Source organism: Dromaius novaehollandiae, chromosome 25 (genome assembly GCF_036370855.1).
Source record: "Dromaius novaehollandiae isolate bDroNov1 chromosome 25, bDroNov1.hap1, whole genome shotgun sequence".
NCBI classification, from domain to species: domain Eukaryota; kingdom Metazoa; phylum Chordata; class Aves; order Casuariiformes; family Dromaiidae; genus Dromaius; species Dromaius novaehollandiae.
This window is the reverse complement of record NC_088122.1, coordinates 3269426-3288063: the sequence shown is the minus strand read 5'-3', so window position 1 is coordinate 3288063 and position 18638 is coordinate 3269426. Positions and strand designations below refer to the sequence as shown.

The following is an 18638-nucleotide window of genomic DNA, read 5'->3' as shown; positions in this document are numbered from 1 at the left end:
AGTTACAATCAGCTAGTGCTCATTTACGCCCGCTGAAGATCCGTCCCAGTGACACTTATTAACAGCCACTGGGCTCCTCAGATTGGCAGCTGGGACATGCCAGTTCTTGTCTGCTGGACCGTCTTTTTTCCTAGAATAGAACACTTCCCTTTGTGTCAGCTTTGTCACCCCACTGTAAATCCTACAGCATCTGGGATGAAGAAATCAGAGATGTTTCTAGATTTAGGCAGATGTGTCTGAGAGCAGAGTCTAGGCAGAAACTGAGTGAAGTAGAAGAAACTAGAGGTGCTTAAAAAGAGACAATGCCATGTTTAATGTCCGTGTTTGGCTTCCAAATGTTCTGAACCAGTGTCACATTCAAACTTTCCCAGGGACTGTAGGTGGAGCCATGAAAAAATGGACTTATTCATAAATATTATTCATAACTGGATCCTTCCATAGTCTTGCAAACTACCACTGATCCAAGGACCACAAATGGGGAACCACCAGTGTCTCCAGCTCTACTAGTTTCAACAGAGCAATGCTGACCTGTGTCACCAGATAATTGCATATTGGTGTGCACAAAACAGCAGATTAAGTGATAATAGTATATGGAAAGAGGGGGACACAGAGTGGTAGAGGGAAATCCTCCAGTGTTTGAGCAGGAAAGTAAGAAAAAGAGGACATTCTTTAGTACAGAAATCAGGACTGCCCTAGCAACCAAGGAGCCAAAGAACAGCATTGCATAGTGATGTAGATATTATGGTCTAGGGAATTTGTCAGCCTGAGAATTACAGATTGATAGCAGAAATCCTGACTCCTTCTGCCATAACCTCAACTTCATCCTTCATCTGTTGATGCCAGTAAAACAGAGTGTCATGCCCTGCCCTACTGAGTATTTCATAGGAGACTTTAAAAACTCAGCACATCACCTTTGTGTACTAGCCAAAGACCCTGACAATAGTTTTTTCTAGAAGAAAACCATCATCCCTTACACTCTACAGATGCACACACACTACTTATGCCTATTCGTTTAATTCCCTTTTTCCAACCTAAAACTGGCTTTCTTCCTGTGGTACTATGCATTTGCAAAGGCACCACAGAAATATAAGCTATCTATTGTCACTGCAATTCTGTATGTGCCCCCGCAATCAACTGGACTAAGCTCAGATTCCTGGGGTGAGAATGGAAGAGGAAAGAAGTTCATCCTCAGAGCACCCTAAGGCTGAGCTGAGCAAATGATTCAAGCAGAATAATTTGACTGGTGTTTGCAAAATTTTCTATCTCACTGGACTTGACGGCAGGCAGTCCCCTGTGAATCCCTGACCTTCACACTGTGCAGATCGCCTGGGATGGCTGAAATAAGCCACAGGACTTTTTTCCTGATCCCCAGTTGTCAGGGCACACAAGCAATTCTGGTGCAAATGTTATTGCATCTGCCTTCTACAAATACTATTAGCCATGACTCAGTAGCATGCCCTCCTTCTGTACCAGGAAATACATCCTTGTGAATGGAGATAGAAAGGAATATGCATTCAGCAAAAGCCCATGCCTTTGGCTCTTAAGGGTGAGATTTGAAATTAGTTGTGTGTCTGGTTCAAGCAACTCGCTTAAGTTCCATCTGCAGTTAGTGGAGAGAAACAGATCTCTCTGGACACCAAGTTAACCTACCAGTTTTGCATTGACTGCAAAGGGAGCCTACACAACTAGCTTACACTAAATACCTGTTAGTAGGTTAAGTTACATGAGAAGAATTGTACCTGAAATACCTTGCTTCTGCTTCTCCTAAATTCCAGTCTTGTACCTTAACAAAATCATTAGCTACACAGATATCATGTGATATGTTGCCTCATTTCTGTCTTTTTGTTCCCAAACACCCTTCTGTCTTCTTTTCCGTTCAGCCCTCCCGTTCTTCTGTTGTTCTCTTTTTCCCCCTTCTTTCTGATTGCTGAGCAGCTTTTTGACTTTTCCATCAATAAGTCTAAAGAGCATTTGAACCATTCTGTTCCCCCCGTCTCTCCTCCCTCCAGTTCCAAATCAGGCAAGCTCATCGATCAGAGGAGCTCAGGAAATATCTGGTGTTTTGTTGTCAGGATGATAATAACATTGCAGTTGTGAATGGGCTGCTGCAGGCCTGATCATGGACACCTGCAGGGTTTGTTTAATTGCATTTAATGACAAATCCTATACAGAGGAGCATTGCCAGAGAGATTTATTATCCGCCAAAGAGGCAAAGCACAACAGCTCAAAATATAATTTGCACTGAGCATTTTTCCCCCTGCCTCTCTTTAAACCACAGTAATAAATAACAAATCGGGTAAAGTGGGCAACACCAGTCTAGATGGAGGTGGGGGGCAGAGGACAGAGATTGAAACCAAAGGAAATAACAGCAATAAGGCCACACTGTTCTTTCTACCATCCCTGTGGTCTGTTATATAGGAAATACTGTTTGTTTAATTTGCAGCCTGGAAGTGCAGCTGGGGATCTCTCTGTGATGAGCCAGTCTCTTCTAAGATAGCTGGAGGCTAAGCTCTCGAGTCCCCATTCTTTCTGACCAGGCTTTTTTCACCGTGTTCTGTAGCTAAGTTTAGATCCTATCTATACAAACAATTACAAAGAAACTATAGCGGCCTCTCAGCGTTGTGGGTTTCATCTGCTACAATTACAAGGGGGCATCATCTTCCACATTGCCAAAATCTCTGTGAAAAACCAGAAGCGGCAGATCCCATCCTGAGGAATATGGTCCTGCAGGGACAGATCGCTCTCTCTGACGTCTGGACAGAAGTCTCATACCCCTCTGAGCCTGGATTGTATTTATGTTTTCTACTAAATATCATACTTGGAAAAGGGAATATGTATGTGTAAAAACAACAGAAGATCTTGTTCCCTTGCTCAAGGTGAACAGTTACTTCTTCTATCTTGATTATTACTTCATTGTCTAGTGATAACTTGTTGTAAATCCCTTCACAGACCTGGTATATCACTATGCTAGGCAGAACATAGTTCCAAAACAACAACTGTAAAATGTTCTTGCCACCTGAGGTTATAGCCCAGGTTAGCATTTTCTAAGCTATTTTCTCCCTTTCAAGTTCATAGATCACCTTTACTATTCACTCCCTCTTCTAATTGTCCATAGCAGAATCCTGAATTGTCCTAACCAAACTACTTCTGGAAACTGTCTTGGCCCACTAAATGTTTTCATCTGGATACATCCTGTAGTAGGGCAGAGAAGAAAATATGCCACATTTTAGAGGAAATGCCTTAGCTGAGAAAATCTAAGTAGAGGTCAGGAAACAGCCAGAGATGGAGCAGAGGGGGCATCTAACAGAGTAAATTTGTACTCGGCATGAGCAAGGGGTGCATGCTCACTAGTGTTCCAGTCTGTATGCGGATTAAATTTTCTACCTTAAATGGTGCACCCCAGGAGGCTTTGGGGATGATGGCAATCTTGTACCAGGAAATATCACCCAGGAGTGTCCTGTCTGCAGTGTTTGGTCTCTATTTTAACGTAGGTAGCAATCAGCACTTAGCAATGTCATTACACAAACATGGTGTAGGGTAACACCTGGACTGCACTTTTATCTGATTACCTGGACAATGGCAGTATTACTAATACCCCCGGTTAAATAAGACCACCTGGACATCTCCTGGTATCAGCTCTAGCTATCACAAACACACTTGCTACCTAAGCTAGCACAATGGATTGTTATCTCCGGAGCAGCAGCACAAATCCCCAGATTGAAACAACCCATCTGGAGTTTGATTAAAGCATCCATAGAAAGCACACATGTTAAAAAAAAGAGACAGAGGGAGAGAGACCGGACTGTTCTCTGTGAGCTTGCATAGGGCACAACCTCTGTCAGCACCAGCAAACTCTCTCCTTGTGCTGAAAACACTTTCTCCTTCTGTGAAAAGAGTCTTTCACTGAAGCAGCTCTGCAAAGCTGAGGCTGTTGCTGGCTACTTTTATTTCTTTCTCTGTATTACAACTGCTCACAAAAGTACATTTAACAATCTAGGTTAGAAGACAAGAAGGATACCGTCCTTGTCTGATTTTCAGCGGCTGAGGTAAGTATGCCTCACTCAAAGGATGGCGGTGAAAAGGAATAATGTAAGATCCTTTCCTTGGATGTGAGCCAGTATTGTCCTTTCACATGTTATTCATGAAATGTGTGAGGTATTAGCAGGAGAAAGCTGGACAGCGGAAGCAAAGCTAAACCTGGGCTGAAATAAAGATTGCTCGTCAACAAATCCAGAGAAAAGGACACAGCAAAGAGGTTTTGTTTTTCTGGCTTAAATCAGTCTCTCAGTAGGATTCCAGGAAACTCAGCACTATCATTATCTTATCTTTTTCTTTGCTACCTGACTCCTTTTCTTTAGCATTCCCAAGTATATATTGCATTTACCTACTTTAGTCAGACCAAAACACAGCTGGGAGATAGGCAGGTTGACAGAGCACTGTGAGAGAAGTTTGTCATAGGACAAGGAGAAAGGAGACCCTACTGAGTCCCAATATCCTTGAAAAAACATGATCCAAATTTTTATAGGCACATGTGGTCTCCTCTGTGAGGAAGTGGAGCAGAAAATCACAGGTAGAGTCAGAAAATTGCATAGATGATTATAGGGAGAAGTGACATTGTCTCACAAAGAACACTACTTTTTTGCACTCCCTAACATGCAAAAAGAGACAGTGGCCATCCCTAAAATGAGAAGCAAGTGCTGAAAGAATGCGAACCAGGAAAGAAGGATAACAGAAGAAGAAATGAAGGAGGATGCGTCTAAGGAGGAATTGCTGCTCTTGGTGGTCTGGCTCTGTATGGAAGACTAGTGATTTTGTTGTTCTGATTTATAAAGGTGACAACAAATCATAGCCTGCCATACAGCACAGATCCTCACCCTCGCTGGCGGGCGAGATCGCTGACAGCATGGGCTGGGCGGCAGAGCAGGGGTCCAGCTGCCTGCTGAGAGCCCTGTATGCGGTGCGACTGCTCAAGACCTGAAAACTGAGTAAGTACTAAAATGCTTTGGTACACTGAAGGTGTTACAAGTCTCTGAGGCAGGGACTGTGACTTATTCTGCTCCTCAGTTCTCATCCTCTTGAAGCTAACCACATCTGCTATCTAACTGAAGCAACAGGAGGAGTCTCGATGAAGAACCAAGCTGCGGGGCTCGTCCTGCAGCCATTAGCAATTCTCTCTAAGCGCGGCACTCACTCGCTTTAACTTCCAAGCAATTTCACACAGAAAACAAGTATGATTATCTTCATATTCTGGATTGAGAATGGTTAAGTGACTGACTCAAAGGCTCCACAACAAATCTGTGGCAGAACCAGGACCTGAACACCAGCTGCTGAGAGCACAGACGTCTGCTGGGCACTTAGGGCTCCTGCTTGTACCTCAGCGCCCAAAAAGGACTGTTTCAAAAGTCTAGCTCTTTGCTTCCAGCAGGGTTTTAAAAACAAAAAAGAGTAAATTTTCAATACCATTCAGAGCCTCTATTCTAAAGATATTTAGATGCAAAACTGAAACTCCTCAATCTTACAAAACCCAGTGGTAAAAGTAAGTACAGAAACATGTTTAATAATTTGTGGTGTTGGTGTTGTAGAGCATTTTCTTTGCCTGTTTTGTTACCTAAACAGGATGTGCAGCATTGCACACCTGTCATTATTCTTATGGCCTATATGATTTAGGAACCTAAGTCTTTTTGGCTTTTCCTTCGACTAGATCATTTGGGTTGAAAACAGAACCCCACTTTGACAGATATCTGTAGAGCTGGTGCAGTAGAGCACCAGGGCACAGTATGGCAAATGCCTACAAGACAAAAACAGTCCACTGACCTCCAAATCTCTATGCTTTTTAGTTTACAAACCTACATTATAGTCCTTGCAGCCAGTAAATAACATCCAGGTTCTCAGTGGTTCCCCATATTTCTTTGCAGTTGGTACAGAATAGTAGTCAGGACTCCTAGATTCTGATTCCTATGTGTTTATTGACTTGCTGCAACTTCTTAGGCCAGTCTCTGTCTTATTCTGTTTCTCCGTAAAAGAAAATGGTGATTCTCATCTTTTAGGAACATGGCTAATTTAGTTACTCGGTCTATCTAGAAACCTGTATGTCCCTCATCACTTTTCTATTTGAGCACCTTATTCCTTCACAATGCCTAACATTACACAGGAGAACTGTGGGACAGCACAGAGGCAGTAACTTGCCCAAAACACATGCAGGAAACTGGTGGCTCCACAAAAGCAAATGGAGTCTTAGGTCCAAGTCTGATGCTCTTTCTACCTTGCCATTTGCCTCAGAGCCAGTCTTTTGTCTTTTCAGTTTGGGAAAAGGAGGGTCAAGTTTCAAAGACACTAACTATTGTTATTATCATTGTAGATAATCAGTGAGGTAGAAGCAGGGCAATACTTATCCCAGGAAATCTACTGCCAAAGGAATTTAACAACTGCACAAATCACTATTCTTTGATGATGCATAAAAGAAAAGATCCATGTATCCTAAGGACAAACGACTCATACCCCCCTTTTCTTTCACTCCCCCACTGATATGTTAAATCTACCAAAATTCAGAGGGCAGCGGTGCAACCGTTAATGTTGAAATTGCCAGGTTGGTGTCTAATGTAAATGAAAGTACATTGATTTAGTGTTACCCAACATGCCTCTCCTGCTTGTTCATCTTCCCCAGTCTGATCAAAACCCTTCCTTCCAGGTAGCCATGACCTTAGTGCCCTATATAAGCACAGATAATAATGTCATCACAAGCCTTAATGATGAAGGCAGTTATAGGACAAAAGCCCCTGCGGCAAGTTGGGTATTGGGTCATTGTTCCTGCTAATGTCATGATGCCATTTCTCGCTATTTTTAGAATTGCTCCCTTTGTACAGCAAATTTCTCAAGCAGCTGCTTTAAAATAGAGAAGATCTTGTCTTCATTCGACCTAGTAGCAAGAGGCCATCTTCCTCCGATTTCTGGAAATTAGACAACCCCCCTAAAACCTGCAGAGATTGATTATAACTTGGTACACAGATGTCTGCAGACCTAAATTTAAACTTTGAAAAAATTAGGATCTCGACTCAATCTGCTGCTAGCCCTTAATGTAGTGACAGGCTAAGCACAAAGACCTTGCAGAAAATTTTGCAAGCATCCAAATTACCCAGTTGTTCTTTCAGAAGTAACTCAGGCATTCAGTAAATCAGCAAGGACTTAGTTCCTAAATTATTTATATGCTTTTGGAGCTATTAGCACAGATCAAAACTTGTACACATTTTGAGGGAAGAGAAATGGCTTAGGAATCCTTGACCACTTCATGCCAAAAAGTTCCAAACTCCCATATAGCCAAACCCTTTTATTACTATTTACTTTCTGTGTCATGGTTGTCCCAGACACCTTACCATGCATTGATGCTCTTTTGCTTCAGTTGCTCTGTAAGCACAGAAGGGGTAACCTGCAAACTGGGAGTTTACAATCCAAATAGACAAGACAGATAAAGAACAGTTATTATTCCCATGTTACTGGCAGGGAAATAAGGCATAGGAAGATTAAATGACCAGCCCAAGGTCACAAAAGGAGTCTCTAGTAGAAGTCTCAGCCTAGATTTCTGAGGTCTCTGCCCAATACTTTAGCCATCCATTCACTTGCTTTTTAAGTACCCTGTCATTATTTCTGTGAAGAAAATTATGCAACTCCTCCAGCAGCCAGTACTGTGTAATTCAGCTTGTCTGAAAGGGAATATGAAATGGCAGTTTCAAAAAAAAAATTAACCCTCCTGCCACACAATCTGGCAGCCTTGTCAAAACGTCTCATTTTTTATCTTCTCTTCCTCCAGTGGGTATTTAATTTCCCTGTATAGTCTCAGAATACTGGCTGGGGCTTTATCTGCATTACCCTACAAAACCTTCAGAGGAGTCTCCAGGGCCGTGCGGAGGACGTATTCTTTAGACGGGGGACAAGACTGTTTTGAGTCCTTCGTTGCTAAGTCATGCGTTCAAATCCACTCCGCAATAGCAACTTGCAAATGAAGGTTTCCTGGCAGCTTCTCCGAGAAGCAGTAGCTTGAGTTCTGTCCTGGAAGTGCTGCTGTGTGCGAGGGAGAGCAGCTTGCCCATCACAATGATGCTTAACTCGGTCACACTTTTAGAGGCGGTGTTACACATTGGCAGATCTTTTGCTTCTGATTGCTATCACCAGTGGAAGTGGGAGCTGCACCTCTGATGGTCCTGCAGCAACCAGAGGGCTGAAGTGCCCTTTGCCAATCTGGTTCAGGAGACAGACCCCTTTGTATGATGTCTCCAGGTACCCTAGGAGGGACCCTAATGTCCCAGCTTGGGACACCAATTCTTTCGCTGGTGACCTCAGTAAGAGAAGCCAAAGGAAGCAGAAGAACCGATGTGACAAAGGAAATGAGATCAGGAAGAATCGAGAGTTTCACTGGTTTCTGCCCCTCTCGCAATCAAAATTCTGTCCCTGACTTTTCAGGCTAACGCTGTTACAGCACATCAGTCTCAGGCAAGCAGTGCGGCTGGCACCACCTTCAGTTGCCTTTGACTTCCCAGACCTAATAATCCATTCACAGCTGGGCTGGGGGTGAGGCAGCCCTTGGTACAGAGGCTCAATTTTGTTTCATATTCATGCCTCTGGATCTATAGTGAGAAGCCTTTGTGACCCTAGTCCTTGTGCTCTTCATGCTCAAGATTTCTTATTACTAAGCAATTTCTTTATTCATGGAAAAAATATTTTCATCAGCTGCGTTTCTACCCTGTGATGTTTCCAATGGCCCATCCAGGAACTGGGAGCAGGCTCTGATAGAAAGTATGGGACCTAAAAAGCCTACTTGGTGTTCCTGTGAATTCCATACGCATTGCAAGGAAGGAAAATTATTACGAAGCTTTAGTTAATAGATACTTCAGATAAAAGTGTGAGCGCATCTGATCACCATAGCAACATGAAAGAGACAGCGGGAAGAGGAAATGTCAGTATTTCTGTGTCTGTGCCTCAATCTGCAACATAAAACAGCCCAAGTGCTGTGGATTTCACGCGTGGGATATTCATACATATGGATACAGACATGCTTACATATACCCATGCACACAGCCACGCATACATACATACATACATCCTGTTCATGCATTCAGGCATCAGCTGTTAGGTGTTCAAACATAATTAGCTACTTGCACACAGACACAGAGAGGAAGGCTCGCATGGTAATGTTAAATATGGACCATGTGTGCCCAAACTCTCTGCTGACAGCTGTTTACTTACGAGAACAGCTTTCAGCTTTGAGCTTAGGTGCATATTCACACATCTGTGTGTGCACCAGGAACATAGAAATACTCTCACATACCAAGTGTATCGCAGTGTACAGAGCCAATTTCCTTGTCTTGGCATACCAGAACTGCACTTGCACAACAAGCACTCACCAAGATGCTCAGACACCTTTGCTCATTTTCTCTCCAAGTGCGAAGCTGCTCGGGCTCTGAGCGCACGGCACACGCGGATGACACAGTCACATGTGCAGTCAGACCTTGTGTGGGAATTCTGCCACGGACGCTTTGGCTCTGGCTCTCAGGAGCACTGAGCACCTGCTGCTCCCGTTGACTTTAACAGCTGCTGAAGTGAAAATTAGGCCCACACTGTCTGTTATGCAAAAGCAGTTTCTTAGCAACAAAAACGATATTCTGTATGAAGGCAACATGCATTAGCAGGATAATCCTAGGTAATTCCAGACAGGACCTAAATGGATGGACTGAATAATAATAATGATGGACAGAATAATAATAATGGAAACAATGAGGCTAATATTATTTCCCTGGAAAGGAGAAGAAACAGCTATAAATAAAACACAACAGGAGAAACTCTGTGCCAATTCCCCACATGAAGATTAGAGCCACTTAAATTTGAATTTATGCCCTAAAAATAGGATCCAGTAACTAAAGCTTTGCTAATTTAAGCTAGGCTGTTTACTGCCTGAAATATTTTTTCCTTATTCCAATCATGTTTTTTTAATTCAGGAATGGAAAAAGTTGTACATCTTGTCACATGGCAGGGATCAATGGGAGCCAACTCATGTTCACTGCTATACACAACATAGTGTTTACTACTTCAAGACAACACTGTTCTTGGCAGAGAAAGCTGTAAACTTTAAAATACTTTACCAAAACCAAATGATTCATTGCAATCACTGCATTCCCATTTTTAAAATACATCAGACTCATGCACTAATACACTGCACAACTATTGTATTTTGAGCTTCGGTCGTTTCAAGGAATTTAATGAAAATAAAACCTCAGATGAAACTTGCTCATCTTGTAAAGCTGTAAGGAAAAAAAAAAAAAGGTCCTATCTGCCTTGAACAGAGACGGAGACCTCGGCTCGTCCTCCCCGGGCTTTCGAGGGCGCCCAGGCACGAGGGGCAGCTCCCCTCTTCCCGCTCAGCACCCGCCTGCCCGGCTCCGGGGGCGGCCGCGGCCCCGGGCGGTTCTCGCTCCCCGGAGGGCCCCGCTGCTGCACGAGCTCGCCCGCCGGCACCGGGGGGCCGGGAAGCGGCCGGGACGCAGGGACGGAGAAAGCGGAACGGCCAGCTCTCGCCTCGGCCGTTTCGAGCGCCCGAGCAGGGGACGCGTCCCTGGACCCCGAACCGCCCCCGAGCTGCCGCCGCGGTCCCGAGGCGCCACCCCGCTCCCCTCCCCAGGAGCCCCCGCGGTGACGCGCCGGCGGCCGCCCTGCGCAGGGCGCGCTGGGAAATGCGGTCCCGCCCCCCCGGGTTCCCCGGGAAGGGTGTGCCTTTTGGGCGCGCTAGGACTACATTTCCCAGGTGGCACCGCGCGTGATCCCAGCGTCTCCTGCGGACTCCGGCGGCCCCGGCTTTCCCGCTGCCTGCTGGGAAATGGAGGCTGGGGACGCACGTCCCTCGGCGGCGGCCAGAGCAGGGGCGAGGGGCTAAACTACACTTCCCAGCGTCCTCCTCCCACCCCGCCCCCTCCGCCCTGCTCGGGGCGCCATTTTGTTTCGCGTTACAGCCTAAGATGGCGGCTGAGCGAAGAGAGTGAAGGTTGCTGGTGCCGGGGTGAGGGGGTCTCTCGGTGGCTGGGCGCCTGCGGCCCCGCAGGGCTCCGCTTCCCCGGCGGCCGCCCCTCGCCGTTCCGCTGCCCCGGGCCGAGCTGGGGGCTTGGAGGAGCAGCCGGTCCATGGCCAGGAGGTGGCCGGTGCGGTCGCCGCGGCCCCCGTCGCCATGGACCTGCGCACGGCCGTGTACAACGCGGCCCGCGATGGGAAGCTGAAGCTGCTGCAGAAGCTGCTGGGCAGCCGGAGCCGGGAGGAGCTGGAGGCGCTGACGGCCGGGCCGGGCGGGGGTGACGGCCCCGGAGGAGGGAGCACCCCGCTGCTGATCGCCGCCCGGCACGGGCACCTGGAGGTGGTGGAGTACCTGCTGGATCACTGCGGCGCCCGGGTGGAGGAGGGAGGCTCCGTCAACTTCGACGGGGAGACTATCGAGGGGGCCCCGCCGCTGTGGGCGGCTTCTGCTGCTGGGCACCTGGGGGTGGTGCGTAGCCTGCTGGATCACGGCGCCTCGGTGAACCAGACCACGCTGACCAACTCCACGCCGCTGCGGGCTGCTTGCTTTGACGGGCACCTGGAGATCGTGCGCTACTTGGTAGGGGAGCGCGGCGCTGACCTGGAAGTAGCTAACCGGCATGGACACACTTGCTTGATGATTTCTTGCTACAAAGGGCACCGGGAAATTGCGCGTTACTTGCTAGAGAAAGGGGCCGATGTCAACCGCCGGAGTGTGAAGGGGAATACTGCCCTGCACGACTGCGCCGAGTCTGGTAGCCTGGAGATCCTGCAGCTCCTGCTCCGCTCCAAAGCCCGCATGGAGAAGGATGGCTATGGCATGACTCCTCTGCTAGCTGCCAGTGTCACTGGTCACACCAACATTGTAGAGTACCTCATCCAGGGCAGGCTGCAGCAGGAGGAAGAGGAGGTTGCAGGGAATCAGAACGGGACTTGTGCGTCAGGTGGGGGTCATCAGAGGTGCGGCAGTGGTGGCCAGGAATCTCCTCAGCGCTGTGCTGAAGAGGGGCATGAGAAATGTTGTGCCTCATCTTGCAGTCAGGATGATCAGCAGGTCCCTAATGTGTTCTGCACTCGAGAAGCTGCTGTGGAAGCACTGGAGTTGCTGGGTGCCACATTTGTGGATAAGAAACGTGACCTTTTGGGAGCCCACAAGTACTGGCGAAGGGCAATGGAGCTTCGGTGTGAGGGTGGGCAGTACCTGCCAAAACCTGAGCCCCGGCAGCTGGTGTTAGCGTATGACTACTCGCGGGAAGTGAGTTCTCTGGAGGAACTGGAAGCCTTGATCACTGACCCAGATGAGATGCGCATGCAGGCACTGCTGATTAGAGAGCGCATCTTGGGTCCTTCTCACCCAGACACCTCCTATTACATCCGTTACCGAGGGGCGGTCTATGCTGATTCTGGCAACTTTGAACGCTGCATTAACCTGTGGAAGTATGCTCTGGACATGCAGCAAGGCAACTTGGAGCCTCTCAGCCCTATGACTGCCAGTAGCTTCCTTTCCTTTGCTGAGCTTTTCTCTTATGTGCTTCAGGACCGCTCCAAAGGCACTTTAGCTACCCATTTGGGCTTCTCTGACCTCATGGGAGTACTGAGCAAAGGGGTCCGGGAGGTGGAGAGGGCACTTGTGCATGGCAAAGACCCTGTAGTTGACTCGGCGCAGTTCACCAAGACGCTGGCCATTATCCTCCACCTGGTCTTCCTTCTGGAGAAGGTGGAGTGCACACCAGAGCAGGAACACCAGAAGCGTCAGACTATCTACCGCCTGCTAAAGTGCAGCCCCCGGGCGAAGAATGGCTTCACTCCTTTGCATATGGCTGTGGACAAGGATACCACGACAGTGGGACGTTACCCAGTGGGCAAGTTCCCATCGCTCCACGTTGTGAACTTGCTCCTGGAGTGCGGGGCTGACCCAGACAGCCGTGACTATGACAACAACACCCCACTGCATGTTGCTGCCCGGAACAACTGCCCGCTGATCATGAGTGCCCTGATGGAGGCTGGAGCCCACATGGATGCCACCAATGCCTTCAAGCAGACTGCATATGAGCTGCTGGATGAGAAGCTGCTCACCAAGAGCATGATGCAGCCCTTCAACTACATCACCCTCCAGTGCCTTGCTGCTCGCGCTCTGGACAAGCACAAGATTCCCTACAAGGGTTTCATCCCTGAGGAGCTGGAAGCCTTCATAGAACTGCACTAGAGCGGGAGAGCTGAAGTCCCCAGCCTTTCCCATCTCGTTTCACCCCAAAGAGGTAGTGCAGCCTGAGATCTCAGGCCATCCTTGTCGAGGTGCTGAAGGCCTTCGTTGTGCTGAGACGGGCTGCAGGCTTTGTCCTCATCTGTCACCATCAAGCCGACACGTGCAGGGGTAGGGGAGGAGGAGAAGGCTCAAGAGCTCATGGCTGTCCCTCATTGTTGTCATCTTCAGGTACCAGATATCTCCAGTGCACTGTATCCAGAGAAGGCTGCAGCCCCTGCCCTTTCCCATGCCAGACATCTTGTCCTAAGGAGGAAGGAAAATGGAGATCCCCAGGACCTTCTGCCGCTCCCATTAGTGCTGGATTAACTCAGCTGTTATGCTTTGGAGCAGCTACACAACACACGTGCTCTAGCCCTTACCATCCCAAGTACTGAACAGATAGGAATACAAGTGAGGAATAAAATATCTTCCAACTAATTCTTCCCCTGCCCCCTTTACAGATTTGGTACATGAGTATAATGGCCGAGTGGCTTGTGCTCTGCTGAGGTAGTTGCCTTGCATGACAGTAGGGCTGGGTATGCTGAGGACTCGTTTTCTTTTTTTTTTCCTTTTTCTTTGGTTGGCCAAGTAGCAAGTGGTGTTAAAGGCCTGAGATTTCAATGATTGTGCATAAAGCTGGGTTATTTTTTCTCTTTTAGAGCCAGGCCCTATCTATGCTGCAAGACTTCTTCAATCCTGTAAGATATAGTAAGGTCAGTTCTGGTTATATAGTTTCCTCAATAGGTGTTGGTTTGTATGAATGGGGAGAAAACCTGCAACCTTAAAAACAAAATACTCATGTGGAGTTCAGGCCCTTACCTTGCCCATTCTGCACAAGTTAACTCCTTTCCCCGTATGGAGGTCCTTTAGCTTCAGAGCTCAGCAAGAACTCAAGCTGAACCGTACAGAATGGATATGGCCAGGTTTTGGAGCCAAACCAATGTACTTTGAACCATCTTTGCAGATGTGCTCTTGCAAGCTCTTCCAGGATGGGAGGTACTTGTAGCGTGGGTGGCTTGGGTGGTTATTAAAGCAAGAGAATGTCTGTGGCATGTTTGCATGAGGGTGGTCTGAAGGAAGAAGCAAAGAAGAAATGAAGTTAAAGGTGCCTTCTTATTCTTTTAAGGTTTATTAGTACCAACCCAGTGGGCTCTATGAATTATCCTGTTCTGGAAACCTTCCTGGAATGGGTTGTTAATTTCTGATTTTTGGCATTTGATTCTTTTTGCAATTTCACTGAGGATGGTGCTACTTGAAGGATTGAAATTGAAATCTCATTTGGCTACTGTTTGAGCAAGCTCCTTTGTTTAATTAGGACCTGCACCCAACTTGTTTTTCTCTTTAAATCCATAGTCTCAGGGTAGGTATTTGCCTCCGTTAACAGAACCCTTCTTGGTGGTAAACAGTTGGTGTTGGTAAACATGATGCTGTGCCAGCAGTTTATCTTGCAGCGGGAGTGACTGGGCTTTGGCAGCCTGTGGCTCATTTCTTGGCCTGAGCAGAGTGGAAAGCATAGTTGAGGGTGAAGCAGCTGCCTCTCGGCTTTGAGAAAAGGTCAAGACTGGGAGAGCAGAACCCTGATGAACAGCCATGCACTATATGCTACTGAAGCTTCTATACATGTATTTATAAGCCAGCATATCCATAAACCTCGATAATCCAATGTTCTCTGCCCGTTAAAGATACTGTAGATCTGCCGTTACATTTTTGCAGTGTTAACTATAACTTTTATTTATAAAGCAAGGAGGTTTAACTTTTATCAAGACATAAAGTGGAGAGTTAGTTTAGCTATGTTCTATTTTTTTTCTCCTTTTGGCTGAAATCTGAACTAAACTGCAGATATGGAATTTGTTAGTTTGTGAGCTGACGAGCGCTCTTAACTTTAAATAATAAAAAAAAAATGGCTGCTAGAATGCAAGTGCCTTGGACTTTTTGCTGGTAAGCCTCTAAGGGATGGTACATCTGTGGATATGGAAATAACTTGGCTTTTGCAATCCACAGGAGAGAGTTTCATTTCATCTGAGTTTACTCACAGGAAAAGTTTACCTGTACTGCAATTGCAAACACTGTCACCTGAGAAAGGATAACACTGGCACTTAAAGCACACCTCTCTTTAAACACTTTGCGTTGTCTTTCGACGTAAATGAAGCAGTGAGAATGGATGATATCCTGTTGACGGAGATGCTACCTGCGTTACACGTAATTGGGACTGTTTGTAGGCTTCAGTACTGACTTGACTGTCTTGCTTCTGTGTTTAAAGTGCTATGATGAACTCAGCCCTTGCACAGCAAGCAGGAAGAGGGATGCAATGTAGCTACCATCAGCTTGTGTTTTTAAACCCCGAAGCTGTCAGTGGGTGGCCAAAAGCAGACAGCAGAATTAAAGGTACTGGAGTTAGTTCCCCAGTAAGGCAGAGATGGATTTCCAAAAGTGCTCAGCCTTCCCTGGGGAGGATGGGTGTGCATGGATGCGCAGAGTGTTTGAAAGTTTGGCCCTGCATTGATTGCTCCATTCTTGGCATATTCCTCAGTGTTGCTCCCTTCCGTTTTTTTTGCAAACGTGACCATGACATTTAAGTGTGCAGTTCCGTGGGAGATGCTTCTCCTGCCATAATGCTACGCTGTTAGTGGTCTTGAGGTGTGCAGGTGAGCAGCTGTCGCGGCAGGTACAGGAACGGGGACAGCCTCTCGGCTGAGGCGCTGGCTGGCCATTCCTGGCTGCGGTGCTCTCTGACTGCCGTCCCCTACGCAGAACTGCTGCGGGCGGAGAGACGAAGAGGGAGTCGTGCCACAGCTGGGATGGGGAGCAACTCTGGAGCCAGGATCTTGTGATCAGGTAGCTGGGGGGATCTGATCGTGTAAAAAAGCCTCATGGAAGAGGCTGCTTTGTGTCATAGAAAAGGGCTTTTAAATTTTTTTCAGAGCATAAATAGCCTGTAATTACACAGTGAGGACCCAGCAATTAAATGTTGATGGTAATTACTGGGTGGGAGAAATCACTGCATGAATTTAGGCATAATTACTATGAACAGTCATTATTGTAGGTGTTGTCTGGGCCAACTCCAGTATGCAGGGCAGAACAGATAGTTGTGGGGAGCAGTGAAATGTTTCAGTGATGATTTTATTATCTGAGCAATTATCTGGGACAGAGCATGGAGGCTTTTTCACTGGGATGGCTATAGATCCTGCCGTAGTGCATTGCTCTCCAGGAACTGTTCTGTATGCTTCTGGGATTGTGATGTTTGCCCCATCTCCCTCCAACACACACACCAGAGAGGTGCTTTCTACTCTCTCTTTTTTAAAAAAAACTCTCTCTAACACCTGTAATCAGCTCCCTTGACATTAAAGGCATCCATACAGGTTTCTTTGGAAATGCAGAAGCAGTGAGAAGTCCACCCAAGGTTTTCCTGGAGCCAGTTGCTAGCGCCCTTCCAGGGTCATCTTTGGAGCTCTCTGGAGCCTGCTAATCTTATATGGATGTTGTTTACCAAATACGCGGTCTGGAATGCAAAGATAGGGACACTGTCAGCGTTTCTGCAGTTCACAGAGGAATTAGGGGGTCACAAGCACAACATACACATTTTCCTGGTGAAAACAAGGCCTGAGTGGTAAGCTTCCTCCCCGGGGTTTGCAGCAGCAGAGAGCTCCCTGAAAATGTGGGATGAGTGAACCTACTGCTGCGGTTGAAACAGGGCTGTGGCTCTTAAGTTGCTCCCGGTAACCTTTGAGCTTCTTGGCCTTCCACACACAGGCTAAAAAAATACCTACAGTGTTTTGCAGTCTCCTGCCCTGTCTTTCCCTCTCCCTTCCTCCAGTCCAAGCAAACTTGATGTGACTGCGATAAGCTTGTTCACAAGCTAGAGCAGCTTCCAGTTGACCGGTCAGTTTTGCCTGATGTTTATTTATAGAAAGCAGAATAGATGGGGAAGGAGTGATGCGTATGATATCTCCCAAGGGGAGGGATTGCCCTGGTAGCTGCACAGCAACAACTGCAGCGTGACAGGAATTGCAGTAACACAACACCTATTCAAACACAGGTGACGTAAAGGGGAGAAAATAGGGCCTTTCTCAGTGCTTAGAAGGGATCCAAGCACTTGGAGGATTCCAGCAGACTCCGTAGGAAAGTAAATTAGTTAATCCGTTGTCACTGAGCCTTTAGAACTTAAAAATAAAAGCCAGACTGTTTCAGAGTTGGAAGCCAGCAGCCCATGGCAGCTCTTAAATAGAAGTGGTCTTATGTGGTTCTTGTTCTGCTCAGGACAGAGAGGACTTTGATTTGCCCAAGCCCTGTGTCTTGTGCAAGTTCTCAGACAAGGAGGTCCAAGAAAAGCTAAGCCTCTTGGAGATTTATGGGGGCGAGAGGGAGGCAGAGAGATTTTCTGCAGGCAGATCATGAGAAAGGACCTGTGGCCTCTAAAGAGGAGCTACGGGGAGATTTAAATCCAAAACTGTGATCCTGAAAGCTGCTGCTCTGTTGCCATTTAAGAGTAGGGGCAGTTCAGCTCTCCGAGTTCCTGCGTCTGGTGGTGCCCAGGAGCTCCAGGACGTGCACCGAGCCTTAGGCTCCCCAGCTTCGCTTTCATCCATGTCCCCCGCAGGGTGCTCGGTCCAGCAGACACCCGCGGTGCCTCCTGATGGGCTCGGCCTGCTTGAAAATAAAAAGGCAGCAGTTGCAAAGGGCAAATGGAGGTGATTGTCCCCTTTTATACCATTACCTGTTGTCCTTTAAGGAGCTGAGATGGGAGAGACTCCCGTTCCGCTCTCCCTCAGTGTTGGGGGATTCATATCTCGGTAGCTGATTTAGTAGGCTGGTACCTGTCTGGGAGGGGGTGCTTTGTGCAGAGAGAGTTTGAGAGAAATTGAGCCGGAAAGGAAGAGCGAAGATTAAATAGTCTTTAGCTTAATGATCAAAGTGCTCCCTGGGAGGGAATTGATGCAGGCTGAACTGTCTTTTCTCCAAGGATTATTAATATCTTTCTTAAACGGTAGCTTGTTATAAAGCTTGGATGGTTCTTGGACAAAGACTGGAATCCAGAACTGCACCCGGTGAGTGCCCTGCTTGTGTAGCCCAGGTGCCAGGACAGCCGGTGGGAGTCCTGTGCTTCAGCTGCCAGACCATGCTGGCTCCTCCTGATTTGAACCATGCCGGGACAAGTATTGAGAGTGACACGAGCATACAAACATCTGGAGAAATCCGGGAAACTGGGTCACTTCCCCTGAATCAGTTACACTGGCCCTCTAGTCTCACCTTGGTGAGGACTTGGCAGACAGGAGTAGGGCAAGCCCTGCCCTGCAGCTGGCAGGCAGACCCCAGATCAGCGTGTTAGTTGACTCCAGAGTTTGCT

The 18638-nt window shown here is 47.3% G+C and overlaps 1 protein-coding gene across 1 annotated transcript; it reads left to right on the top strand.

Annotated features, from left to right (window-relative positions):
* The first annotated feature begins 10940 nt into the window (after positions 1–10940).
* On the top strand, positions 10941–15207 carry FEM1A (fem-1 homolog A). Its single transcript, XM_026105884.2, has one exon. The coding sequence runs from the start codon at positions 11207–11209 to the stop codon at positions 13253–13255; it is 2049 nt and encodes a 682-aa protein (XP_025961669.2). The 5' UTR covers positions 10941–11206; the 3' UTR covers positions 13256–15207.
* Positions 15208–18638: the final 3431 nt, after the last annotated feature.

Excerpts from the sequence above, each read along its gene's own strand:
- FEM1A (XM_026105884.2), top strand. The coding sequence starts at position 11,207 with ATGGACCTGCGCACGGCCGTGTACAACGCGGCCCGCGATGGGAAGCTG.